Source organism: Bos taurus, chromosome X, assembly GCF_002263795.3.
Source record: "Bos taurus isolate L1 Dominette 01449 registration number 42190680 breed Hereford chromosome X, ARS-UCD2.0, whole genome shotgun sequence".
Classification (NCBI taxonomy): domain Eukaryota; kingdom Metazoa; phylum Chordata; class Mammalia; order Artiodactyla; family Bovidae; genus Bos; species Bos taurus.
Window position 1 is genome coordinate 91,770,695 of NC_037357.1, and position 24,489 is coordinate 91,795,183.

General features: G+C 38.5%; 1 protein-coding gene across 4 annotated transcripts in view; it reads right to left on the reverse strand.

Annotated features, from left to right (window-relative positions):
* WNK3 (WNK lysine deficient protein kinase 3) overlaps positions 1-24,489 on the reverse strand; it is a 190,972-nt gene that overhangs the window by 102,292 nt on the left and 64,191 nt on the right. For all 4 annotated transcript variants that reach the window (XM_024987725.2, XM_024987726.2, XM_059883267.1 and 1 more), the window contains 4 exons: positions 20,808-21,027; positions 9,738-10,032; positions 8,751-8,944; positions 8,432-8,581 (listed from right to left, as the gene is read on the reverse strand). In XM_024987725.2, coding sequence (XP_024843493.1) covers positions 8,432-8,581; positions 8,751-8,944; positions 9,738-10,032; positions 20,808-21,027 — 859 coding nt within the window. The remainder of the gene's footprint in view (positions 1-8,431; positions 8,582-8,750; positions 8,945-9,737; positions 10,033-20,807; positions 21,028-24,489) is intronic.

A 24,489-nucleotide genomic window follows, 5' to 3' on the forward strand; every position in this document is an offset into this window, starting at 1 on the left:
TTAACAGCAGCAGCAGCAGCAGCAGCATGAAGGACATTTGTGCCGGGTGTTGAAGCTGTCCTTCCACAGCCCTCCGAGATGTAATGCTAATTGAATGGGCTTTTAGCTGCTGGTGCCCAAAACTGACATCTGTTTGTTGGGTAGGCTGAATTCTACACATTAAATAAAGGCTCAATAGAATGTGTTTGTGTATCTAAGGTTAATGTTAAATATGACTTATGTCTTTTGCTCCAATGTTGAAGAACCTTGGGGTTGTGTTAAATAAGCTTGTTGCTCAGAAGTCTGCACTACATAAGGTGGTACTGAGTAAAAGTCCTGATGTGCAGTTTGTAATATGTATTTGCTTGCAATCAGAAGAATTTACTTTGTATACTCACTGGGTGATGAAGGTTGTCTGCTAAGTTGTCTAGATGGTGTAAGCAGTGTGTTCTGAATAAGGGACATACTCAAATGCCTGGTAAGCAGGCTGTTCTATAGGTTTCACAGGGTAAGCTGCTTGGATTATACATTCTGGCTGGTCTGGAAAAGGAGACCAAACCAGAGGTTCCACTGTATAAACAGGCTACCCTTGGACTGGGGCCAAATAAGAGGGCTATGCCACAGGTAGGGCTGGATAAGAAGTCTATAGAATAGGTTGGTTGTGATGCTAGAGGTTGTACAGTGTAAACAGGATGCTCTGGGATGGTAGTAAATAAATAGGCTGTGTGGAAGCCTTTATTGGGTAAGTCGGCTGTGATGAGTTAAGAAGCTTATTCCTCGGAAGTATCACAAGGTGCAGCTGCTCAGAAGCCTTCAATGGGAAGGATGGCAGTTCTGCAGGTGGTCCTGAATAAGTGTGTTGAACAGAATAAGATGGCTGTTTCAGGGCCTGAATGACACTGGCAACTTACATGAGTTTCAGATTTTTCAGAGTACAATCCCACTGAACATGTTTCTGTGGTGATGTTATTAAGTTGGTGTAAAAGTAATTGTGGTTCTTGCATTGTTGAAATTTGCTGTTTAATATTGGATACATTCTTAAATGTGGTTATGTTATATATTCTTTTAATGTACATTTCTTGCTTTATGTTTTTTGCTAATGATTTATATATTGATTGTTGTTTATTTTATATTTATTTTAGACTGTGGAAATGATGTTAGACAAAAAGCAAATTTGAGAAACTTTCTTATTTGAGTTCAAAATAGGTCATAAAGCAGCAGAGACAACTCACAATATCAACGACACATTTGGCCCAGGAATTGATAACGAATGTATAGTAGTGGTTCAAGAAGTTTTTCAAAGGAGATGAGCGCCTTAAAAATGAGGAGCGTAGTGGCCAGCCATCGGAAGTTGACAACAACCAACTGAGAGCCATCATCATACGTGGGAAATTGCCAAAGAACTCAATGTCAACCATTCTACAGTCATTCAGCATTTGAAGCAAATTGGAAAGGTGAAAAACGGTCAGTAAGTGGGTGTCTCATGAGCTGACCGAAAATCAAAAAATTGTTGTTTTGAATTGTCATCTTTACTTATTCTACATAACAACAATGAACAATTTCTCGATCAGACTGTGATGTGCGACAAAAAGTGAATTTTATACAACAACCAGAAGTGAACAGCTCAGTGTGAAAAGAAGCTCCAAAGCACTTTCCAAAGTCAAACTTACACCAAAAAAAAGGTCGTGGTCAGTTTGGTGGTCAGCTGCTAGTAGGATCCACTGCAGCTTTCTGAATCCTGGAAAAACCATTATATCTGAGAGATATGCTCAGCAAATTGATGAGATGCACTGAAAACTGCAACACCTGCAGCCAGCATTGGTCAACAGAAAGGGCCTAATTCTTCTCCATGACAATGCCCAACCACACGTTATACAACCACACTTCAAAACTTGAATGAAATGGACTAGGATATTTTACTTCATCTGCCATATTCCCCTGACCTCTTGCCAACTGACTATCACTTTTCAAGCAACTAAAAAGTTGCTTGACAACTTGTTACAGGGAAAATGCTTCCACGACCAGCAGAATGCAGAAAATGATTTCCAAGAGTTCATCGAATCCTGAAGCACAGATTTTTACACTACAAGAATAATCAAACTTATTTCTCATTGGCAAAAATGTGTTGACTGTAATGGTTTATAGTTTGATTAATAAAGATGTGATTAATAAAGATGTGTTTGAGTCTAGATATAATGATTTAAAATTCATAGTCTGAAACTACAATTACATTTGTAACAATCTAATAAAAGATGCTTACTCCTTGGAAGAAAAGCTACAACAAACCTAGACAGCATATTAAAAAGCAGAGACATCACTTTACCAACAAAGGTCTGTATAGTTAAAGCTATGGTTTTTCTAGTCATCATGTACAGATGTGAGAGTTGGACCATAAAGAAAGCTGAGTGCTGAAGAATTGATGCTTTTGAAGTGTGGTGCTAGAGAAGACTCTTGAGAGTCCCTTGGACTGCAAGGAGATCAAACCAATCAATCTTAAAGGAAATCAGTCCTGAATATTCATTGGAAGGACTGATGCTAAAGCTGAAGCTCCAGTACTTTGGCCGCCTGATGCAAAGAACCAACTCGTTGGAAAAGGCCCTGATGCTGGGAAACATTGAAGGCAGGAGGAGAAAGGGATGATAGAGATGCTTGGATGGCATCATTAACTTAATGGACATGAGTTTGAGCAAACTCTAGGAGATAGTGAAGGACAGGGAAGCCTTGTGTGCTGCAGTCCATGTGATCAAAAAGAATCAGACACTACTGAGCCACTGAACAACAACAATATAATCTTAGGTTGTAAAATTAATGGCTGCTGCTGAATAGAGGCTTAGAAACAATGCTTCTCTAAATGCAGTCTGGCTTTGTGGAACTGAAGAATCTGGAACTACAGACTTCTGATATACCACTGATTATGGCTAGGATACTGAATGTATCTTTTGTGAAGGCTAATGGGCCCTCGAATGCACCTCAATGCAATTAGAAGGGAGCTAAGCTGTACCACCAGCGTTCTGTGCACTGCTCGCAAGTTGGGCAAAAGAATAATTTGACAAAGCTGGAGGTGATTAACTGATAAGAAACTAGAAATTTGATTGGCATTTGGTAATTTAGTTAATGCCTGATTCCCATTTCTAGGGTCAAGTTCAAGTTGAAGACCAACCATTAGATCCTGGGAAATCATTTGTGAAGCATGCAATGTCTAAGGAGAAATTATAAACAAGACTGGTTGTGGAACTCCAGTAACTGACAAGTCTAAAGCCACAGGTTGAGCTAAAATTTGTACATCTGCTCCAAAACTCAGCTGTAGTTCCTGGTGCTGATGCAAAAGAATTCAAATTATAAATGCATGTATCATGGGAATTCTCTGGCCTCCAATGGTGAGGACTTGGTGCTCTCATTATCAGGGCCCTGGGCTCAATCCTTGATTGAACTAAGATCCCACAAGCTGCAGAGTGTAGCCAAAAATTTTTTAATTAAAAATAAAATAAATGCATATAGCATGTTCAATTTAATGGGGGGAGTCCCAGACAGAATGATAGGTAAAATAATGCTATGTTGTAAAGATTTGGGGGCTTCCCTGGTGGCTCAGAAAATAAAAGGATCTGCCTGCAATGCGGGAGATCTGGGTTCAGTCCCTGGGTAAGGAAGATCCCTAGAGAAGGAAATGGCAACCCACTGCAGTATTCTTGCCTGGAAAATCCCATGGTCAGAGGAGCCTGGCAGGCTACAGTCCATAGGGTTGCAAAGAGTTGGACACGACTGAGAGACTAACACACTATAAAGATTTTAGGAACTTATCCAAAAGGTGTTGGGTATAGTGTTAGTCCTATAAAAATTCTATTAATAACACCACAAACAAATGTTAATTGAAGACACTAACAGACTGAGACTAGCCCCCAACAAAATATTGCTCATGGCCTCTCATTTACTGAACTTGTCACATAACTCATTCAAACCATGGTAGAAATTCAGAGTAACTGAATCTGACACCTTCACACACCAGAAAGTGGAAGTTCTAAGAGAAATCTCAAAAGGATTTTAATATCATAGCTAAAAGGAACAAAGAAGCTCTCTCAAGAGGAGAGGAGAGAGTTGGTTGAATACATATAGGTTGCCTGTAATAATTCCTAAAACTTAAACCACTAGGTTTATAAAAAGACCCTCACTGGTCAAAGTGCTTACTTATGTGAATTCTAAATATTAGGTGAAAAAGGCAGGCTACAAAATAGTATGTATGTGATATACATATGTATGTATAAAAAAAGTTATATGTGTACACAAAAAGACAAATCTAGAGTTCATATATTCATAAGATTTAAAGACACAGTTCAGTTCAGTTGCTCACTCGTGTCCGACTCTTTGCGACCTCATGAATGCCAGAACGCCAGGCCTCCCTGTCTATTACCAACTCCCAGAGTCCATCCAAACTCATGTCCATTGAACTAGTGATGCCATCCAACCATCTCATCATCTGTCATCCCCTTCTCCTCCTGTCCTCAATCTTTCCCAGCATCAGGTCTTTTCAAATGAGTCAATTCTTCCCATGAGGTGGCCAAAGTACTGGAGTTTCAGCTTTAGCATCATTCCTTGCAAAGAAATCCCACTGCTGATCTCCTTCAGAATGGACTGGTTGGATCTCCTTGCAGTCCAAGGGACTCTCAAGAGCCTTCTCCAACAGCACAGTTCAAAAGCATCAATTCTTTGGTGTTCAGCTTTCTTTATAGTCCAACTCTCACATCCATACATGGCCACTGGAAAAATGATAGCCTTGACTAGACAGACCATTGTTGGCAAAGTAATGTCTCTGCTTTTCAATATGCTGTCTAGGTTGGTCATAACTTTCCTTCCAAGGAGTAAACGTCTTTTAATTTCATGGCTGCAATCACCATCTGCAGTGATTTTGGAGCCCCAAAAAATAAAGTCTGACACTGTTTCCCCTGTTTCTCCATTTATTTGCCATGAAGTGATGGGACCGGATGCCATGATCTTAGTTTTCTGAATGTTGAGCTTTAAGCCAAGTTTGTCACTCTCCTCTTTCACTTTCATCAAGAGGCTCTTTAGTTCTTCACTTTCTGCCATAAGGGTGGTGTCATCTGCATATCTGAGGTTATTGATATTTCTCCCGGCAATCTTGATTCCAGCTTGTGCTTCCTCCAGCTCACCGTTTCTCATGATGTACTCTGCATATAAGTTAAATAAGCAGGGTGACAATATACAGCCTTGACGTACTCCTTTTCCTATTTGGAACCAGTGTGTTGTTCCATGTCCAGTTATAACTGTTGTTTCCTGACCTGTATACAGATTTCTCAAAAGGCAGGTCAGGTGGTCTGGTATTCCCATCACTTGAAGAATTTTCCACAGTTTATTGCAATCTACACAGTCAAAGTTTTTGGCATATTCAATAAAGCAGAAATAGATGTTTTTCTGGAACTCTCTTGCTTTTTCGATGATCCAGTGGATGTTGGCAATTTGATCTCTGGTTCCTCTGCCTTTTCTAAAACCAGCTTGAACATCTGGAAGTTCATGGTTCACGAATTGCTGAGCTTGGTTGGAGAATTTTAAGCATCACTTTACTAGTGTGTGAGATGAGTGCAATTGTGCGGTAGTTTGAGCATTCTTTGGCATTGCTTTTCTTTCAGATTGGAATTAAAACTGACCTTTTCCAGTCCTGTGGCCACTGCTCAGTTTTCCAAATTTGCTGGCATATTGAGTGCAGCACTTTCACAGCATCATCTTTTAGGGTTTGAAATAACTCAACTGGAATTCCATCACCTCCACTAGCTCTGTTCGTAGTGATGATTCCTAAGGCCCACCTGACTTCACATTCCAGGATGTCCAGCTCTAGGTGAGTGATCATACCACCATGATTATCTGGGTCGTGAAGATCTTTTTTGTATAGTTCTTCTGCGTATTCCTGCCACCTCTTCTTAATATCTTCTGCTTCTGTTAGGTCTATACCATTTCTATCCTTTATTGAGCCCATCTTTGCACGAAATGTTCCCTTGGTACCTCTAATTTTCTTGAAGAGAACTCTAGTCTTTCCCATTCTATTGTTTTCCTCTATTTCTTTGCATTGATCATGGAGGAAGGCTTTCTTATCTCTCCTTGTTATTCTTTGGAACTCTGCATTCAAATGGGTATATCTTTCCTTTTCTCCTTTGCTTTTGGCTTCCTTTCTTTCCACAGCTCTTTGTAAGGCCTCCTCAGACAGCCATTTTGCTTTTTTGCATTTCTTTTTCTTGGGGATGTCTTGATTCCTATCTCCTGTACAATATCACAAGCCTCTGCCCATAGTTCACCATGCACTCTGTCTATCAGATCTAGTCCCTTAAATCTATTTCTCACTTCCACTGTATAGTCATAAGGGATTTGATGTAGGTCATACCTGAATGGTCTAGTGGTTTACTCCACTTTCTTCAACTTCAGTCTGCATTTGGCAATAAGGAGTTCATGATCTGAACCACAGTCAAATCTAGAGTCTCTACCCCCAAATATAAATGATAATTTATTTCTAGCTGGAGATAGTATATGGTTTTCACTGTCTTCTTTATAACTTTGCAGACTTTATTTTTGGAGAAGGCGATGGCACTTCACACAGTACTCTTGCCTGGAAAATCCCATGGATGGAGGAGCCTGGTAGGGTGCAGTCCATGGGGTCGCAAAGGGTCAGACACGACTGAGCGACTTCCCTTTCACTTTTCACTTTCATGCATTGGAGAAGGAAATGGCAACCCACTCCAGTGTTCTTGCCTGGAGAATCCCAGGGACGGGGGAGCCTGGTGGGCTGCCGTCTATGGGGTCACAGAGTCGGACGCGACTGAAATGACTTAGCCACACCAGCAGGTTTTATTTTAAATAGGTAAATAACACTTTCATAAGTTTTTTATCCTTTTTTTTCAAAATACACAAACCTGTATATTTATGTGGTTGAACCTAAATTATTATTAATAATTTAAGCATCCATCCAACACACTTTGCATTATAGTCTTAAGAGATAAATCCAACCACAACATGAACTCAAGAATGAACATATACCACATAAGCTACAAACACTAGCCACACACCATGCACTGTCAACTATACCATATTAAATATATCCTCTGCTGCTAAGTCGCTTCAGTTGTGTTCAACTCTGTGTGACCCCATAGACAGAAGCCCACCAGGCTCACCCATCCCTGGGATTCTCCAGGCAAGAACACTGGAGTGGGTTGCCAAATATATCCCCAGCAGATTTTAAATGTGTCTGGCATTTGTCAAGTATGTGTATGTTTTCCCCTACAAGATTGAGCTTTTTGAGGGCAAGGACCATATTTTATCTTGTTTTATACCCCCAGAGATGGCAGTTATTAAAAGTGTGCTGATGAACTTTGACTATATACTAATCTCTTAAAACCAACAGATGCACCAGCTGCTAACTAAATCGTATACAAAGAATGCCTAGGAGCTCAGATGATCTCATTCCCAAAGAGAGAAGACACACGTAGGGGATGGTGAAGTTGAGAAAAGAAAATGGGATGGCAAAGAAAAGCCCAACCATGTATCCAAAGTCTATAACCTAGGAAACCAGGATATAGTACTGATATACAAACACTCAAGAAAGAATGTGTACTCGTTGTCAGAAATGAGTAATGTTGACTTTGAGAGTCTAAATGAAAAAACATGTTCTTCTACAGAAATAAATGTGAACAAAACAAGTCAAGAATTTAGATCAAAGTACTAAAAATTATAACAGTCTATGAGATACTATTTCTAATTAACTACAAAAGACATCCCTCCACATCCAAATCATGCTAAGAAGTCCAACACAAAAAACAAACCAAGAAAAAGGGATTAGAGTCATAAATAAATTTTTTATCCGTATATGGAATTCTCAGTTTCTTTTCCAATTATATAAGTAGTGTCTCAAGATTCTAGTTACACAATATTAGGCACATCCTCAAGAAGAATGTCTTAAGTGGAGGAAAATACAAACAACTTTAAGCTTTCAGTGACTTTTATATAAACTAGGATGAATCTATGTAAGAGAGCCTTTGCCTGTCAGAAAAATCTGTGCTGTGCTTAGTTGCTCAGTAATGTCTGACTCTTTGTGAACCCAAGGACTGTAGCCCGCCAGGCTCCTCTGTCCATGAGGATTCCCCAGGCAAGAATATTGGAGTGGGTTGCCATGCTCTCCTCCAGGGGATCTTCCCAACCTAGGGATCGAACCCAGGTCTCCCATATTACAGGCAAATTCTTTACCATCTGAGCCACCAGAGAAGCCCAAGAATACTGGAGTGGGTAGCCTATCCCTTCTCCAGGGGATCTTCCTGACCCAGGAATCGAACTGGGGTCTCCTGCATTGCAGGTGGATTCTTTACCAGCTGAGCTACCAGGGAAGCCCAAGGTACCAGGGAAGCCCTAGGCAGTGTTAAATATGTTTAACTGAATACAGAGCCTCTAAAATGTATCTTACCTTTATCTGTGAGGCCTTTGGGACAGTTAAAGGTGAAACCTGGGGTTGTGAGACAATTGGAGGTCCAAAGACGTGTACAGGCAAAATAGTGGACCGACCTTGAACCAAAGGCAAAATTTGGGGCTGAGTCAGCTTTGGCTGCTTCTGCAACTGTTAAATAAGAACAAAAAGATAAAAGATAAATTCTCCCATTTACAGTAAATATACTGATGATATATTTTTAAAAAACCAATACAATATTGTAAAGTAATTAGCCTCAAAATTAAAATAAATAAATTTATATTAAAAAAATATATATATATATAACAGTTCATCTCACCCCTGAAATCTGCTGGTAATGTCCCACTAGTTGCTGGGATGGATAAATTTTCTCCAGAATATTTATTTCGGTCTGCGGCATATTAGAAACCATTTGAGAGCCCATCATCTGGTCTGAGGAGTAGGCTACACTGGGCTGATTTGAAGTATCTGAGTGTATAGCTGATCCCGCTCCTGCCTCAGACAAATTGTCACCTACGACAAAGAAAATAAGATAGAAGAGAAAGACTCAAAACACAAGGTCCAGACGGAATAGGAAATGGTAAGCACTCTTTTTTTTCTTTTTTACTCTGACAACCTGAAACAACTTCAAATAAGATATGTACACTGCAGAATTAATCAAAAACCATCATGTAAACTTTCCATGCTGATATTATGGTATAACTAAAATTTTATTAGTAAAGCAAAACTACAAAGAATTACATAAAAGTTAACTCCATTTGCTGGCCATTTCATGCATATCCTAACTAATCTATGTGTGCCATTAGGATTTCAGTTAATATTCTCATTTTCATACAACCTGGCCACAAAATAATGCTGCCTTGCCTTTATAGAACAATGGGTTATCACTATGAAAACACTCTGTCCTTCTAGAGAAGAGAGCGCATTACAGCCAGAAAAATTAGAGAAACTGTTAATTTTATACTTGAGTCTAAAATACAAAAGGTCTTAAAGTCCAGAAAATTTTCTCTTGAAAAATAAGTTCTATCTTTAGATCCATATTTCCTTTACTAAAAGATTCATGTTAGACTCTTAAAAATGGTAAAAAGATTATAATCCTGATTCAACTAGTACCTTGGACAAGTCACTTAACAGAACAGTTTCTTAATTTTAAAGTAAGGAAACTAGCTGGCTTGTCTAGTTACAGATTTTGGAAAAGGATTAATGAAAGGATAGATAACAAAATGCTTTGAAACATACAAAAGTACTATTTAAAGATAATGGAGTACAATTACATGTTTCCTTTTATACATTATAACTGTGTTACCTGTAACAGAGGAGCAATGATATTGTGGTTTTCTTTGTAGAAGCTGTTGTCGCACATGTTGATCAACTTCAGTTTCTTCACATTCCGCCCCAGTGTGCTGAACAGGAGGAGGGAGCAAAGATGTATTTTGGGGCTGAGGGAGTATATTCCCTACAGACTTGCACTGGGAATCCCTGCGTTCTTCCAAACAGCCAGCTGGCTTCTTCTCCCTTGTCTTCTTTATCAGGGTCACTCGGTCTCTAATGGACTTAGCAACAGCTTTGGAATCACTTTCATGGAAGAATCCTGACTTGACCTACAAACAAAACATAAAAAGCAAATAACATCTCTTTTTTCAATTAATTAATTAATTTTTTATTGAAGGATAATTGCTTTACAGAATTTTGCTGTTTTCTGTCAAACCTCAACATGAATCAGCCATCAGTTCAGTTCAATTCAGTTCAGTCACTAAGTCGTGTCCAACTCTTTGCGACCCCATGAATCGCAGCACGCCAGGCCTCCCTGTCCATCACCGACTCCCGGAGTTCACTCAGACTCAGGTCCATCGAGTCAGTGATGCCATCCAGCCATCTCATCCTCTGCCATCCCCTTCTCCTCCTGCCCCCAATCCCTCCCAGCATCAGAGTCTTTTCCAGTGAGTCAACTCTTCGCATGAGGTGGCCAAAGTACTGGAGTTTCAGCTTTAGCATCATTCCTTCCAAAGAAATCCCAGGGCTGATCTCCTTCAGAATGGACTGGTTGGATCTCCTTGCAGTCCAAGGGACTCTCAAGAGTCTTCTCTAACACCACAGTTCAAAAGCATCAATTCTTTGGTGCTCAGCCTTCTTCACAGTTCAACTTTCACATCCATACATGACCACAGGAAAAACCATAGCCTTAACTAGACATAGGTATACATATATCCCCTCCCTTTTGAACCTCCCTCCCATCTCCCTCCCCACCCCACCCCTCTAGGTTGGACACATAGCCCCTGTTTGAGTTTCCTGAGCCATACAGCAAATTCCCGTTGGCTATCTATTTTACATATGGTAATGTAAGTTTCCATGTTACTGCTTCCATACATCTCACCCTCTCCTCGCCTCTCCCCATGTCCATAAGTCTATTCTCTATGTCTGTTTCTCGACTGTTGCCCTGTAAATAAATTCTTCAGTACCATTTTTCTAGATTCTGTATATATGTGTTAGAATACAGTATTTATCTTTCTCTTTCTGACCCACTTCACTCTCTATAATAGGTTCTAGGTTCATCCACCTCATTAGAACTGACTCAAATGTGTTCTTTATTATGGCTGAGTAATATACCATTGTGTATATATACCACAACTTCTTTATCCATTCATCTGTCAATGGACATCTAGGTTGCTTCCATGTTCTAGCTACTGTAAATAGTGCTGCAATGAACAATGGGATATATGTCTCTCTTTTAATGTTGGTTTCCTCAGGGTATATGCCTAGGAGTGGGATTGCTGGGTCATATGGTGGTTTTATTCCTAGTTTTTAAAGGAATCTCCATACTGTCTTCCATAGTAGCTATATCAATTTACATTCCCACTAACAGTGTAAGAGTGTTCACTTAACTCTACACCCTTTCCAGCATTTATTGTTTGTAGACTTTTTGATGAGGGTCATTCTGACCGGTGTGAGGTGGTATCTCATTGTAGTTTTGATTTGCATCTCTCTAATAATGAGTGATGTTGAGCATCTTTTCATCTGTTTGTTAGCCATCTATATGTCTTCTCTGGAAAAATGTCCGCTTAGGTCTTTTTTCCCACTTTTTGATTGAGTTCAGTTCAGTTACTCAATCGTGTCTGACTCTTTGCGACCCCATGAACCACAGCACGTCATGCCTCCCTGTTCATCACCAACTGCCAGAGTCCACCCAATCCCATGTCCACTGAGGTGGTGATGGCATCCAACCATCTCATCCTTTGTCATCCCCTTCTCCTCCTGCCCTCAATCTTTCCCAGCATCAGGGTCCTTTCACATGAGTCAGCTCTTTGCATCAGGTGGCCAAAGTACTGGAGTTTCAACTTTTTGATTGGGTTGTTTGTTTTTCTGGTATTGAGTTGTATGAGCTGCTTGTATATTTTGGAAATTAATCCTTTGTCAACTGTTTTATTTGCTATTATTTTCTCCCATTCTGAGGGTTGTCTCTTCACCTTGCTTATAGTTTCCTTTGCTGTGCAAAAGCTTTTAAGTTTAATCAGGTCCTACTGGTTTACTTTTGTTTTTACTTCCATTACTCTAGGAGGTAGGTCACAGAGGATCTTGCTTTGATTTATGTCATTGAGTCTTCTGCCTATGCTTTCCTATAAGAGTTTTATAGTTTCTGGTCTTATATTTAGGTCTTTAACCCACTTTGAATTTATCTTTGTGTATGGTGTTAGGAAGTGTTCTAATTACATTCTTTTACAAGTAGCTGTCCAGTTTTCCCAGCACTATTTATTGAAGAGGCTGTCTTTGCCCCACTGTATATTCTTGCCTCCTCTGTCAAAAATAAGGTACCCACAGGTACATGGGTTTATTTCTGGGCTCTCTGTCTTGTTCCATTGGTCTGTATTTCTGTTTTTGTGCCAGCACCATACTGTCTTGATGACTGTAGCTTTGTAGTATAAACTGAAGTCAGGAAGCTTGATTTCTCCAGCTCCATTCTTCTTTCTCAAAACTGCTTTGGCTATTCAGGGTCTTTTGTGTTTCCATATGAATTGTGAAGTTTTTTGTTCTAGTTCTGTGAAAAATGCTGTTAGTAATTTGATAGGGATTGCATTGAATCTGTAGATTGTGTTTGGTAGTATAGTCATTTTCAAAACATTGATTCTTCCTACCCAGGAACATGGAATATCTCTCCATACGTTTATGTCATCTTTGATTTCTTTCATTCAGTTGAGTTCAGTTCAGTTGCTCAGTCGTGTCTGACTCTTTGCGACTCCATGAATCGCAGCACGCCAGGCCTCCCTGTCCGTCACCATCTCCCGGAGTCCACTCAGACTCATGTCCATCGAGTCAGTGATGCCATCCAGCCATCTTATCCTCTGTCATCCCCTTCTCATCCTACCCCCAATCCCTCCCAGCATCAGAGTCTTTTCCAATGAGTCAACTCTTCGCATGAGGTGGCCAAAGTACTGGAGTTTCAGCTTTAGCATCATTCCTTCCAAAGAAATCCCAGGGCTGATCTCCTTCAGAATGGACTGGTTGGATCTCCTTGCAGTCCAAGGGACTCTCAAGACCCTTCTCCAACACCACAGTTCAAAAGCATCAATTCTTCGGCACTCAGCTTTCTTCACAGTCCAAGTCTCACATCCATACATGACCACTGGAAAAACCATAGCCTTGACTAGACGGACCTTTGTTGGCAAAGTAATGTCTCTGCTTTTCAATATGCTCTGTGTACAGTTCTTCTGTCTCCTTAGGTAAGTTTATTCCCAGATATTTAATTCTCTTTGTTGCAATGGTCAATGGGATTGATTTCTTAATTGATCTTTCTTATTTTTCATTGTTCAGTTCAGTGGCTCAGTTATGTCCTACTCTTTGCAACCCCATGAATTGCAGCACGCCAGGCTTCCCTGTCCATCACCATCTTTCGGAGTTCACTCAAACTCATGTCCATCGAGTTGGTGATGCCATCCAGCCATCTCATCCTCTGTCGTCCCCTTCTCCTCCTGCCCCCAATCCCTCCCAGCATCAGAGTCTTTTCCAATAAGTCAACTCTTCATATGAGGTGGCCAAAGTATTAGAGTTTCAGCTTTAGCATCAGTCCTTCCAATGAACACCCAGGACTGATCTCCTGTAGGATGGACTGCTTGGACCTCCTTGCAGTCCAAGGGACTCTCAAGAGTCTTCTCCAACACCACAGTTCAAAAGCATCAATTCTTCAGCGCTCAGCTTTCTTCACAGTCCAACTCTCACATCCATACATGACCACTGGAAAAACCATGGCCTTGACTAGACGGACCTTTGTTGGCAAAGTAATATCTCTGCTTTTAATATGCTATCTAGGTTGGTCATAACTTTCCTTCCAAGGAGTAAGCATCTTTTAATTTCATGGCTGCAATCACCATCTGCAGTAATTTCGGAGCCCCCCAAAATAAAGTCTGACATTTTATTTTAATTGTTAGTATACAGAAATGCAAGTGATTTCTGTGTATTGACTTTGTATCCTGCAAATTTGCTAAATTCACTGATTAGTTCTAGTAATTTTCTGATACTATCTTTAGGGTTTTCTATGTACAATATCCTGTCATCTGCAAACAGTGAGAGCTTTACTTCTTTTCCAATCTGGAACCATTTCTTTTTCTTCTCTGATTGCTGAAGCTAGGACTTCCAGAACTATGTTGAATAATAGTGGGGAAAGTGGACACCCTTGTCTTGTTCCTGATCTTAGGGGGAATGCTTTCGGTTTTTCCCCATTGAGAATAATGTTTGCTCTAGGTTTATCATATATAGCCTTTACTATGTTGAAGTAGGTTCCTTCTATGCCCATTTGTTAAAGAGTTTTAATCGTAAATGGGTGCTGAATTTTGTCAAAGGCTATTTCTGCATCTACTGAGATGATCATATGGGTTTTTTTTTAATTTTATTTTATTTTTGAACTTTACATAATTGTATTAGTTTTGCCAAATATCAAAATGAATCCACCACAGTTATACATGTGTTCCCCATCCTGAACCCCCCTCCCTCCTCCCTCCCCATACCATCCCTCTGGGCCGTCCCAGTGCACTAGCCCCAAGCATCCAGTATCGTGCATCGAACCTGGACTGGCAACTCGTTTCCTACATGATATTTTACATCTATCAATGCCATTCTCCCAAATCTTCCCACCCTCTCCCTCTCCCACAGAGTCCATAAGACTGTTCTATACATCAGTGTCTCTTTTGCTGTCTCGTACACAGGGTTATTGTTACCATCTTTCTAAATTCCATATATATGCGTTAGTATACTGTATTGGTGTTTTTCCTTCTGGCTTACTTCACTCTGTATAATAGGCTCCAGTTTCATCCACCTCATTAGAACTGATTCAAATGTATTCTTTTTAATGGCTGAGTAATACTCCATTGTGTATATGTACCACTGCTTTCTTATCCATTCATCTGCTGATGGACATCTAGGTTGCTTCCATGTCCTGGCTATTATAAACAGTGCTGCGATGAACATTGGGGTACACGTGTCTCTTTCCCTTCTGGTTTCCTCAGTGTGTATGCTTAGCAGTGGGATTGCTGGATCATAAGGCAGTTCTATTTCCAATTTTTAAGGAATCTCCACACTGTTCTCCATAGTGGCTGTACTAGTTTGCATTCCCACCAACAGTGTAAGAGGGTTCCCTTTTCTCCACACCCTCTCCAGCATTTATTATTTGTAGACTTTTGGATCGCAGCCATTCTGACTGGTGTGAAATGGTACCTCATAGTGGTTTTGATTTGCATTTCTCTGATAATGAGTGATGTTGAGCTTCTTTTCATGTGTTTGTTAGCCATCTGTATGTCTTCTTTGGAGAAATGTCTATTTAGTTCTTTGGCCCATTTTTGGATTGGGTCATTTATTTTTCTGGAGTTGAGCTGTAGGAGCTGCTTGTATATTTTTGAGATTAGTTGTTTGTCGGTTGCTTCATTTGCTATTATTTTCTCCCATTCTGAAGGCTGTCTTTTCACCTTGCTAATAGTTTCCTTTGATGTGCAGAAGCTTTTAAGGTTAATTAGGTCCCATTTGTTTATTTTTGCTTTTATTTCCAATATTCTGGGAGGTGGGTCATAGAGGATCCTGCTGTGATGTATGTCGGAGAGTGTTTTGCCTATGTTCTCCTCTAGGAGTTTTATAGTTTTTGGTCTTACGTTTAGATCTTTAATCCATTTTGAGTTTATGAGATGACCATATGGTTTTTATCTTTCAATCTGTTAATATGGTGTATCACATTGATTGATTTCCATATATTGAAGAATCCTTGCATTACTGGAATAAACCCAACTTGATCATGGTGTATGAGGTTTTTGATGTGTTGCTGAATTCTGTTTGCTAAAATTCTGTTGAGGATTTTTGCATCTATGTTCATTAGTGATATTGGCCTGTAGTTTTCTTTTTTTGTCTTGTCTTTGTGTGGTTTGGGTGTCAGGCTGATGGTGGCCTTGTAGAATGAATTTGGAAGTGTTCCTTCCTCAGCAATTTTTTGAAACAGCTTTAGAAGAATAGGCATTAGCTCTTCTCTAAATGTTTGACAGAATTCTCCTGTGAAGCCATCTGGTACCAGGATTTTGTGTTTTGGGAGATTTTTGATCACAGCTTCAATTTCAGTGCATGTAATTGGGTTGTTCATCATTTCTATTTCTTCCTGGTTCAGTCTTGGAAGACTGACCTTTTCTAAGAATCTGTCCATTCTTCTAGGTTATCTATTTTATTGCCATATAGTTATTCATAATAGTGTCTTATAATCCTTTGTATTTCTGCATTGTCTGTTGTAACCTTTCTTTTTTCATTTCTAATTTTGTTGATTTGATTCTTCTTTTTTTTTTGATGAGTCTGGCTAAGGGTTTGTCGATTTTATCTTCTCAAAGAACCAGCTTTTAGTTTTATTAATCTTTACTATTGTTTTTTTCATTTCTTTTTCATTTATTTATGCTCGGGAATTTAAGATTTCTTTCCTTCTACTAATTTTGGGTTTTTTTTCTTCTTTTTCCAGTTGTTTTAGGTGTAAAGTTATGTTGTCTATTAGATGTTTTTCTTATTTCTTGAGGTAGCTATAAACTTCCCTCTTAGAACTGCTTTTGCTACATCCCATAGGTTTTGAGTTGTCATGTTTTCACTGTAATTTGTTTCTAGAAATTTTATAATTTCCCTATTGATTTCTTCAGTAACCTACTGGTAATTTAGAAACGTGTTGTTTAATCTCCACGTGTTTCTGTTTCTTACAGCTTTTTCCTTGCAATTGATATCTAGTCTCATAGCGTTGTGGTCAGAGAAGATGCTTGATACAATTTCAATTTTCTTCAAAGTCACATCTTTAACATTTAAGATTTTTACTTTTATTTTTTACTAGCAGAGTTATTTTCCTACCCCAAATTCCAAATGCTATTAAAAATAGTTAATTTGTTTCATGTTCTTTCTTTCTTTGGGATTGGAATGAAAACTGACCTTTTCCAGTCCTGTGGCCACTGCTGAGTTTTCCAAATGTGATGGCATATTGAGTACAGCACTTTCACAGCATCGTCTTTTAGGGTTTGAAATAACTCAACTGGAATTCCATCACCTCCACTAGCTTTGTTCGTAGTGATGCTTCCTAAGGCCCACCTGATTTCACATTCCAGGATGTCCAGCTCTAGGTGAGTGTGTGTGATCACACCTTTGTGATTATCTGGGTCATGAATATCTTTTTTGTACAGTTCTTCTGTGTATTGTTGCCACCTCTTCTTAATATCTTCTGCTTCTGTTAGGTCTATACCATTTTTATCCTTTATCGAGCCCATCTTTGCATGAAATGTTCCCCTGGTATCTCTAATTTTCTTGAAGAGATCTCTAGTCTTTCCCATTCTATTGTTTTCCTCTATTTCTTTGCATTGATCACTGAGGAAGGCTTTCTTATCTCTCCTTGCTATTCTTTGGAACTCTGCATTCAAATGGGTATATCTTTCCTTTTCTCCTTTGCTTTTCACTTCTCTTCTTTTCACAGCTATTTGTAAGGCCTCCTCGGACAGCCATTTTGCTTTTTTGCATTTCTTTTTCTTGGGGATGATCTTGATTCCTGTCTCCTGTACAATGTCACGAGCCTCCGTCCATAGTTCATCAGGCGCTCTATCAGATCTAGTCCCTTAAATCTATTTCTCACTTCCTCTGTATAGTCATAAGGGATTTGATTTAGGTTACATCTGAATGGAAAAATTCAGTTTTAATTCCAATCCCAAGGAAAGGTAATGCCAAAGAATGCTCAAACTGCCACACAATTGCACTCATCTCACACGCTAGTAAAGTAATGCTCAAAATTCTCCAAGCCAGGCTTCAGCAATACATGAACCATGAAATTCCAGATGTTCAAGCTGGTTTTAGAAAAGGCAGAGGAACCAGAGATCAAACTGCCAACATCTGCTGGATCATTGAAAAATCAAGAGAGTTCCAGAAAAACATCGATTTCTGCTTTATTGACTATGCCAAAGCCTTTCACTGTGTGGATCACAATAAACTGTGGAAAATTCTGAAAGAGATAGCAATACCAGACCATTTGACCTGCCTCTAGAGTCACCTATACACAGGTCAGGAAGCAACAGTTAGAACTGGACATGGAACAACAGACTGGTTCCAAATAGGAAAAGGAGTACGTCAAGGCTGTATATTATCACCCTGCTTATTTAACTTATTTGCAGAGTACATCATGAGAAACGCTGGGCTGGAAGAAGCACAACCAGGAGAAATATCAATAACCTCAGATATGCAGATGATACCACCCTTATGGCAGAAAGTGAAGAAGAACTAAAGAGCCTGTTGATAAAAGTGAAAGAGGAGAGTAAAAAAGTTGGCTTAAAGCTCAACATTCAGAAAACTAAGATCATGGCATCCGGTCCCATCACTTCATGGCAAATAGATGGGGAAACAGTGGAAACAGTGTCAGACTTTATTTTTCTGGGCTCCAAAATCACTGTGGATGGTGATTGCAGCCACGAAATTAAAAGACGCTTGCTCCTTGGAAGAAAAGTTATGACCAACCTAGATATCATATTAAAAAGCAGAGATACTACTTTGCCAACAAAGGTCCGTCTAGTCAAGGCTACGGTTTTTTCAGTAGTCGTGTATGGATATGAGAGTTGGACTATAAAGGAAGCTGAGTGCAGAAGAGTTGATCCTTTTGAACTGTGGTGTTGGAGAAGACTCTTGAGAGTCCCTTGGACTGCAAGGAGATCCAATCAGTCCATCCTAAAGATCAGTCCTGGGTGTTCACTGGAGGGACTGATGTTGAAGCTGAAACTCCAATACTTTGGCCACCTGATGCGAAGAGCTGACGTATTTGAAAAGACCCTGGTGCTGGGAAAGATTGAGGACCGGAGGAGAAGGGCATCACAGAGGATGAGATGGTTGGATGGCATCACTGACACAATGGACGTGGGTTTGGGTGGACACCGGGAGTTGGTGATGGACAGGGAGGCCTGGAATGCTGTGGTTCATGGGGTCACAAAGAGTCGGACATGACTGAGTGACTGAACTGAACTGAATGTTCTTTCTTAATCAGACATGTACAAATGCCAGAGCCTGGAATAGGAAAAAAATTACTAGGCTCCAGAAACATAAGTGCCTAAGCTGGTCCTTTTTCCTATAAGTACACACAAGCTGGTGGTAAGAAATGTATAAAAATTTAAAATGAAATAAGAGGTAGAAATAAGCTGCTTCAAAATAAGCCCTAAAGGAACAGAAGCCTTTCTAGTGGAAGTAGAGAAAGAATCACAGAAGAAGGGAAAGTCTGACCTGGATTAAATAAAACAAGGAACTTGAAGACTACTGAGGGAGAGGTAGATGAAGTCCAGCAATCAGCACTCTAGGCAGTTGATGTATGCTCATAGCAAAGTGCTATATCTTACTAGGTGTTAGTAGAGTTACATGAGAGACATTAAGGGCTTGTTGTCTAAAAGGAATAGGGCTGAGTAGCACAGATAATGACCTGAAGAGATGTCAGGCATATTATTCTCAGTTCTACAGTCTGTATTTTAAAGTATGTCTCAAGGTTCTACAGATTTGGGGAAATTTCATCATAGTTGAAAAATGATTAAAATGTTAGATGGAATCCATATATTTAATTTCACTCTTTCACAAAGTTCAAAAAAAAAATCCAGAGTAAATGGATTTTTAAGTCATAAACTCACAAGGATAGACAGAATAAAGTCAACTGCAACAACAAACATTTTGGACATTTGGGGATGTCGAAAACAGATAATAACTGGTAAAGGTGAGTCAGGGAAAGCTGAGAATCATTCTCATTTATACTGAATAAAACTCATAATACATAGGAACTAGCCATACCAGGTACTTACAGAAGTGGATAAAGTCAAGAGATGACTAAAATAAGGAAGATTAAGTGAAAGGGTTTTCAGAAGTAGTTAGGTATTAGGTTCTGATCTCCCACCCTCCTTTCCACATCTTTGGGTGATTGCTTCTCCCCTACTCAAAAAGTCTAAAATTTTGTTCTCTGGAAAGGGTAAAAGAGGATCTCTGGACTAGGGAACACCAGGCACAGTTGAAGGTATAGCTATCATGTGAAAAATAAGAAGATTATATGACCATATGCATGCTGAATGCCATACACAGAAACTGCCAGCACTCTTCCCCACTTGGCTACCAAAATGCACCAATAACCACATCCTTAACCTCCAGGCAGGATACTGAAAGATAATTCTCTGGAGAATCTGGCCAATTCAAGAAAAAAGATGCACAACTATTTACATCAGAGGTTCCCTGATTATTGGCCCACCCAGATGCCTGAAAGTAGAGGTTAACAAGTCTGACCTTCCCAGACTCAGCTCTCATAAATTCATAGGGAAGTTTGAGCCAGACTATGACCAAGAGACTCTGTTCAGCTTACCTCTCCTGGGTATCTTCACCTAACAGTAACTTCAGTAACCAGCTAGGTGTGTGCTGGGCACTCTAGTTTTCAAAACAAAATAATATATATTATTTAGGTACACTATAATGAAAAGCAAAGAGTAACACAAAAGTCAGGGTAGATCCATGGCTGATTCATGTCGATGTATGGAGAAAACCACCACAATATTGTAAAGTAATTAGCCTCCAATTAAAGTAAATTAATTATTTCTTTAAAAAGTCAGGGTAGATATTATCTATAGTGATGAGGGAGGGGAATGCAAGTAGGAGGGACACACAGATAACTTCTAAGGCACCAGTAGTGTTCCATTTCTTAACAAAAGTAGAGTTTTACTATTCTTTATACTGTACATACAAATTTAATATACTCAGCTGCATAGATATATTTCATAATAAAATTTCAATTTAAATAAAGAAAATGAGAGAAAAGAAAGCAATCAGAAAGAGAAAGGCTGCAACTCTGATACTATAACGGGAGGGGAGGCTGGGGATAGGATTCACTTACCATTTCATATGCTACTTCCTCAGGTGTATCTGTTTCTAAATTGAAACTAAATTCAATAGCTTCATTATCTTTATGTTTGCCTTTCAATTTTTTAGGGTCTTCAACCCAGAGTCTTAAAGCCAGGGATGAATTTGAGCAATCATCTTCCTCTGCCAACTCCACTCTTAGTCCAGTATCCTCCGCAAAAAATGCGTGGTTTAGTAGGTCCCTTATAGACAACCTAATAAACAATATACAAACCTGTTATCAATTCTTCCAATCACAAACAAGACATAGAACACTTAATCAGTAAAAAAATCTGTCAAAGCAACAAGTTTATTTAAAATTTTCTATTAACTAAACCATTGTCTTATTATAAGAAGAAAATCTTATATCCACTTATTATTATCAAGGATGCAAACAAACCTCGATTAACATGCATTTGTAGTGATCTTAATTAAGGACCATTAACAGTAACATATCCAGATACTGAAGTTTAACATATCTAAACGTATGCCTAGAGATAATTTGAAAAGTGCTGCAGTATGTTAGATGGATTCAGTATCTTCCCTAAATCACTGGCTTAAGTCACTAAAACTCTAACAATGGATTGTCAGCAAGGAAACTAAAAACTCTTCCAGATATATAAACTCTAAAGTAAATTAGCAATTCAAACTTTTTTTTAACAAAATTTATAAACCGAACTCATTAACTCAATTAACAGTAATCTAGTCAGTGTACTGCATTCACTCTTTAGAGAATGCCATGGGTGAAGCTAATTTAGTTCAGCAAAGTCATACAGTTTTCTTGAAGTATTTAAGGCCAGTGTCCTATGCCAAAGAATACACATAATGGATACAACTCCAGCCTAATGTTAGGGATTAATCTAATATTAGGTTAATATTAGGTTAAGAGAAGAAAAAAAAGACAGAGGTTCAAATTTTTTTTTTATATGCTTGGAAAGGTAATTTCCCTTTCTTTGACCAACTTCTAAAATAGAGAAATAATATCTATATTACAGGCCAGTGAGAGCTAAAACTGATATATTCCATAATGTCTATGTAGAAAGCCCCTCCTGTACTATTTAAAATAGAAGCTATGACAAACCTAGACAGCATATTAAAAAGTAGAGACATTACTTTGCTGACAAAGGTCCATCTAGTCAAAGCTATGGTTTTTCAAGTAGTCATGTATGGATGTGAGAGTTGGACCATAAAGAAAGCTGAGCACCAAAGAATTGATGCTTTTGAACTGTGGTGTTGGAGAAGACTCTTGAGAGTGCCTTGGACTGCTAGGAGATCAAACCAGTCAATCCTAAAGGAAATCAGTCCTGAATATTCATTGCAAGGACTGATGCTGAAGCTGAAGCTTCAGTACTTTGGCCACCTAACGTGAAGAACTGACACACTGGAAAAGACCCAGATGCTGGGAAACATTGAAGGCAGGAGGAGAAGGGACGATACAGGATGAGATGGTTGGAAGGCATCACTGACTTGATGGATATGAGTTTGAGCAAGCTCCAGGAGTTGGTGATGGACAGGGAAGCCTGGCATGCTATAGTCCATGGGGTTGCAAAGAGTCAGACACAACTGAGTGACTGAACTGAGACTGAACTGAAAGCATGTTGACAGCACGGTATCCTGTAAGTTGAGGATTTTCAACCTTCTACACTTTAGTGATCAAGAGATAAACATTTAACTAAGACAGTTTTTATGAAAAGAATATGCTTGCTCAGACTAATTAGTCTTAAGGCCGTGAGATGTGTTTAAGAAGGTACAATTAAGTTAAGTATTCTGGTTCTCAATGAAAGTTTTGCCTAGATATTTTTACTATGGAATAATCACTGCAATAACAGCAGATAGTATCATTCATTAAATATTTATTATTCTGTTAGGTATTTTATACTCATTATCTTTTTAATCATCAAAATAATACCTATTTTGAGGAACACCTAAGTAACTTGCTCAAGATCACACTGGCTAAGTGTGACTCCAGATTTGAATCTTCTGCTATGGAAGCCTAGGCTCTTTCCAAAACACTAATGTGCCATGAACCTTTTTTGAATATTCCAGTGTTATTTGGTAATAGATCATTATTAAAATGCTGTATAAAAAACAAACAGAAACCAAACTAAAACAGCTACTTCAATGGTAGTTTTAGCATAGCTTTTAAAAAAAGCATGCCTAAACTCCTACAATTCAAAACCAACAATAAAACAACTCAATTTTTTTCTAAAGGAAAAGGACTTCAATAGATAATTCTCCAAAGAAAACATACAAATACTGATAAGCACATGAAAGGATACTCAACATTATTAGTCCTTAAGGAAATGGAAATCAAAACCAAAATGAGATAGCACTTTACACCCATTAAGATGGATATTACCAAAAAACAGTTGGTGCGGATGTTAAGAAACTGGAACCATCATACATTGCTGGAAGGAATGCAAAATGATGCAGCTACTGTGGAAAAAAATTTGGTGCTTCTTCACAAAAATTAAACATATTATTACCATATGATTTAGTAATTCTACTCTTAGGTATATACCAAAAAGAACTGAAAGCAGAGATTTAAGAAGATACTTATTCACCAATGTTCATGCTGCATTATTCACAATAGCAAAAAGGTAGAAATAACCCAAGTATCTATCAACAGATGAATGGATAAACAAAATGGTGTGCGTATGAGAGCACAAAAAGACAAATATTATATTATATGACCCAAAAGGACAAATATTATGATTCCACTTATAGGAGGTACCTACAAAAGAGGTAGAGACAAAGTAGAATAGAGATTGGCAGGGAGTGAGGGGAAAGGGAATGGGGAGTTACTATTTAATGGGCACAGAGTTTCTGTTTGGGTTGATGATAAAGTTCTGGAAATAGTGGTGATGATTGTACAACAATGTGAATGTGCATAATGCCACTGAATTGTACATTTAAGAATGATTAAAATGGTAAATCTTAGGTTATTTATATTTTACCATAATTAAAATATATAGATATAGCCTACTGGTACAAACACCAAGAATGTTGTATAATAAAGCTATAATTAAACAGGCTTTATCTTAGTGGCTTTTTATATTTTCAGATATGCAACAGTAAACTTAGATAACTAATAAAAATGGGAGAGAGTCAGTGAAATGCTGGTGGAAATAATTTCTATAAAAGATCTATTATCTAATTTAATCATAATCAACTGGAGATAAAACACTAACCTACCAATTTAAGTAAGCAACTGTCCAAAGCTCAAATTAAAGAGAAAAGCTAAAACTAAAATTGTGAGAAAAATATACATTGTGACACAAATAAATTTAGAATTATTATTATTTCTTGAAAAAAAATAGCCCTGTCAGCTTTACCATTATCATGACACAAGAACACATGGACAAATTAAAAAAAAAATAGCTAGTGAGTTGATGCTTAAATTTTTCTTAAACTATCATAAAAAACCATTTAAGTACTTATGTGAAGTTGACAATGCAGAAACTCTCCACTATCTATTAACTGTTAGAATAAAGTTTACCTGAGAGCGAACTGTTAAACTGATGGCTAAAAGTGATGAAGCTTAATATCGGGTCAAGGAAAATTCAATACATAATATAAATTTAAAATGGCAACAAAAGGCAATAATACACTTCACTATAAACAGTGTGGTTTGGCTTCCACTCAAAAGTCATACCCAGCATGATTCAAAGGTCAGA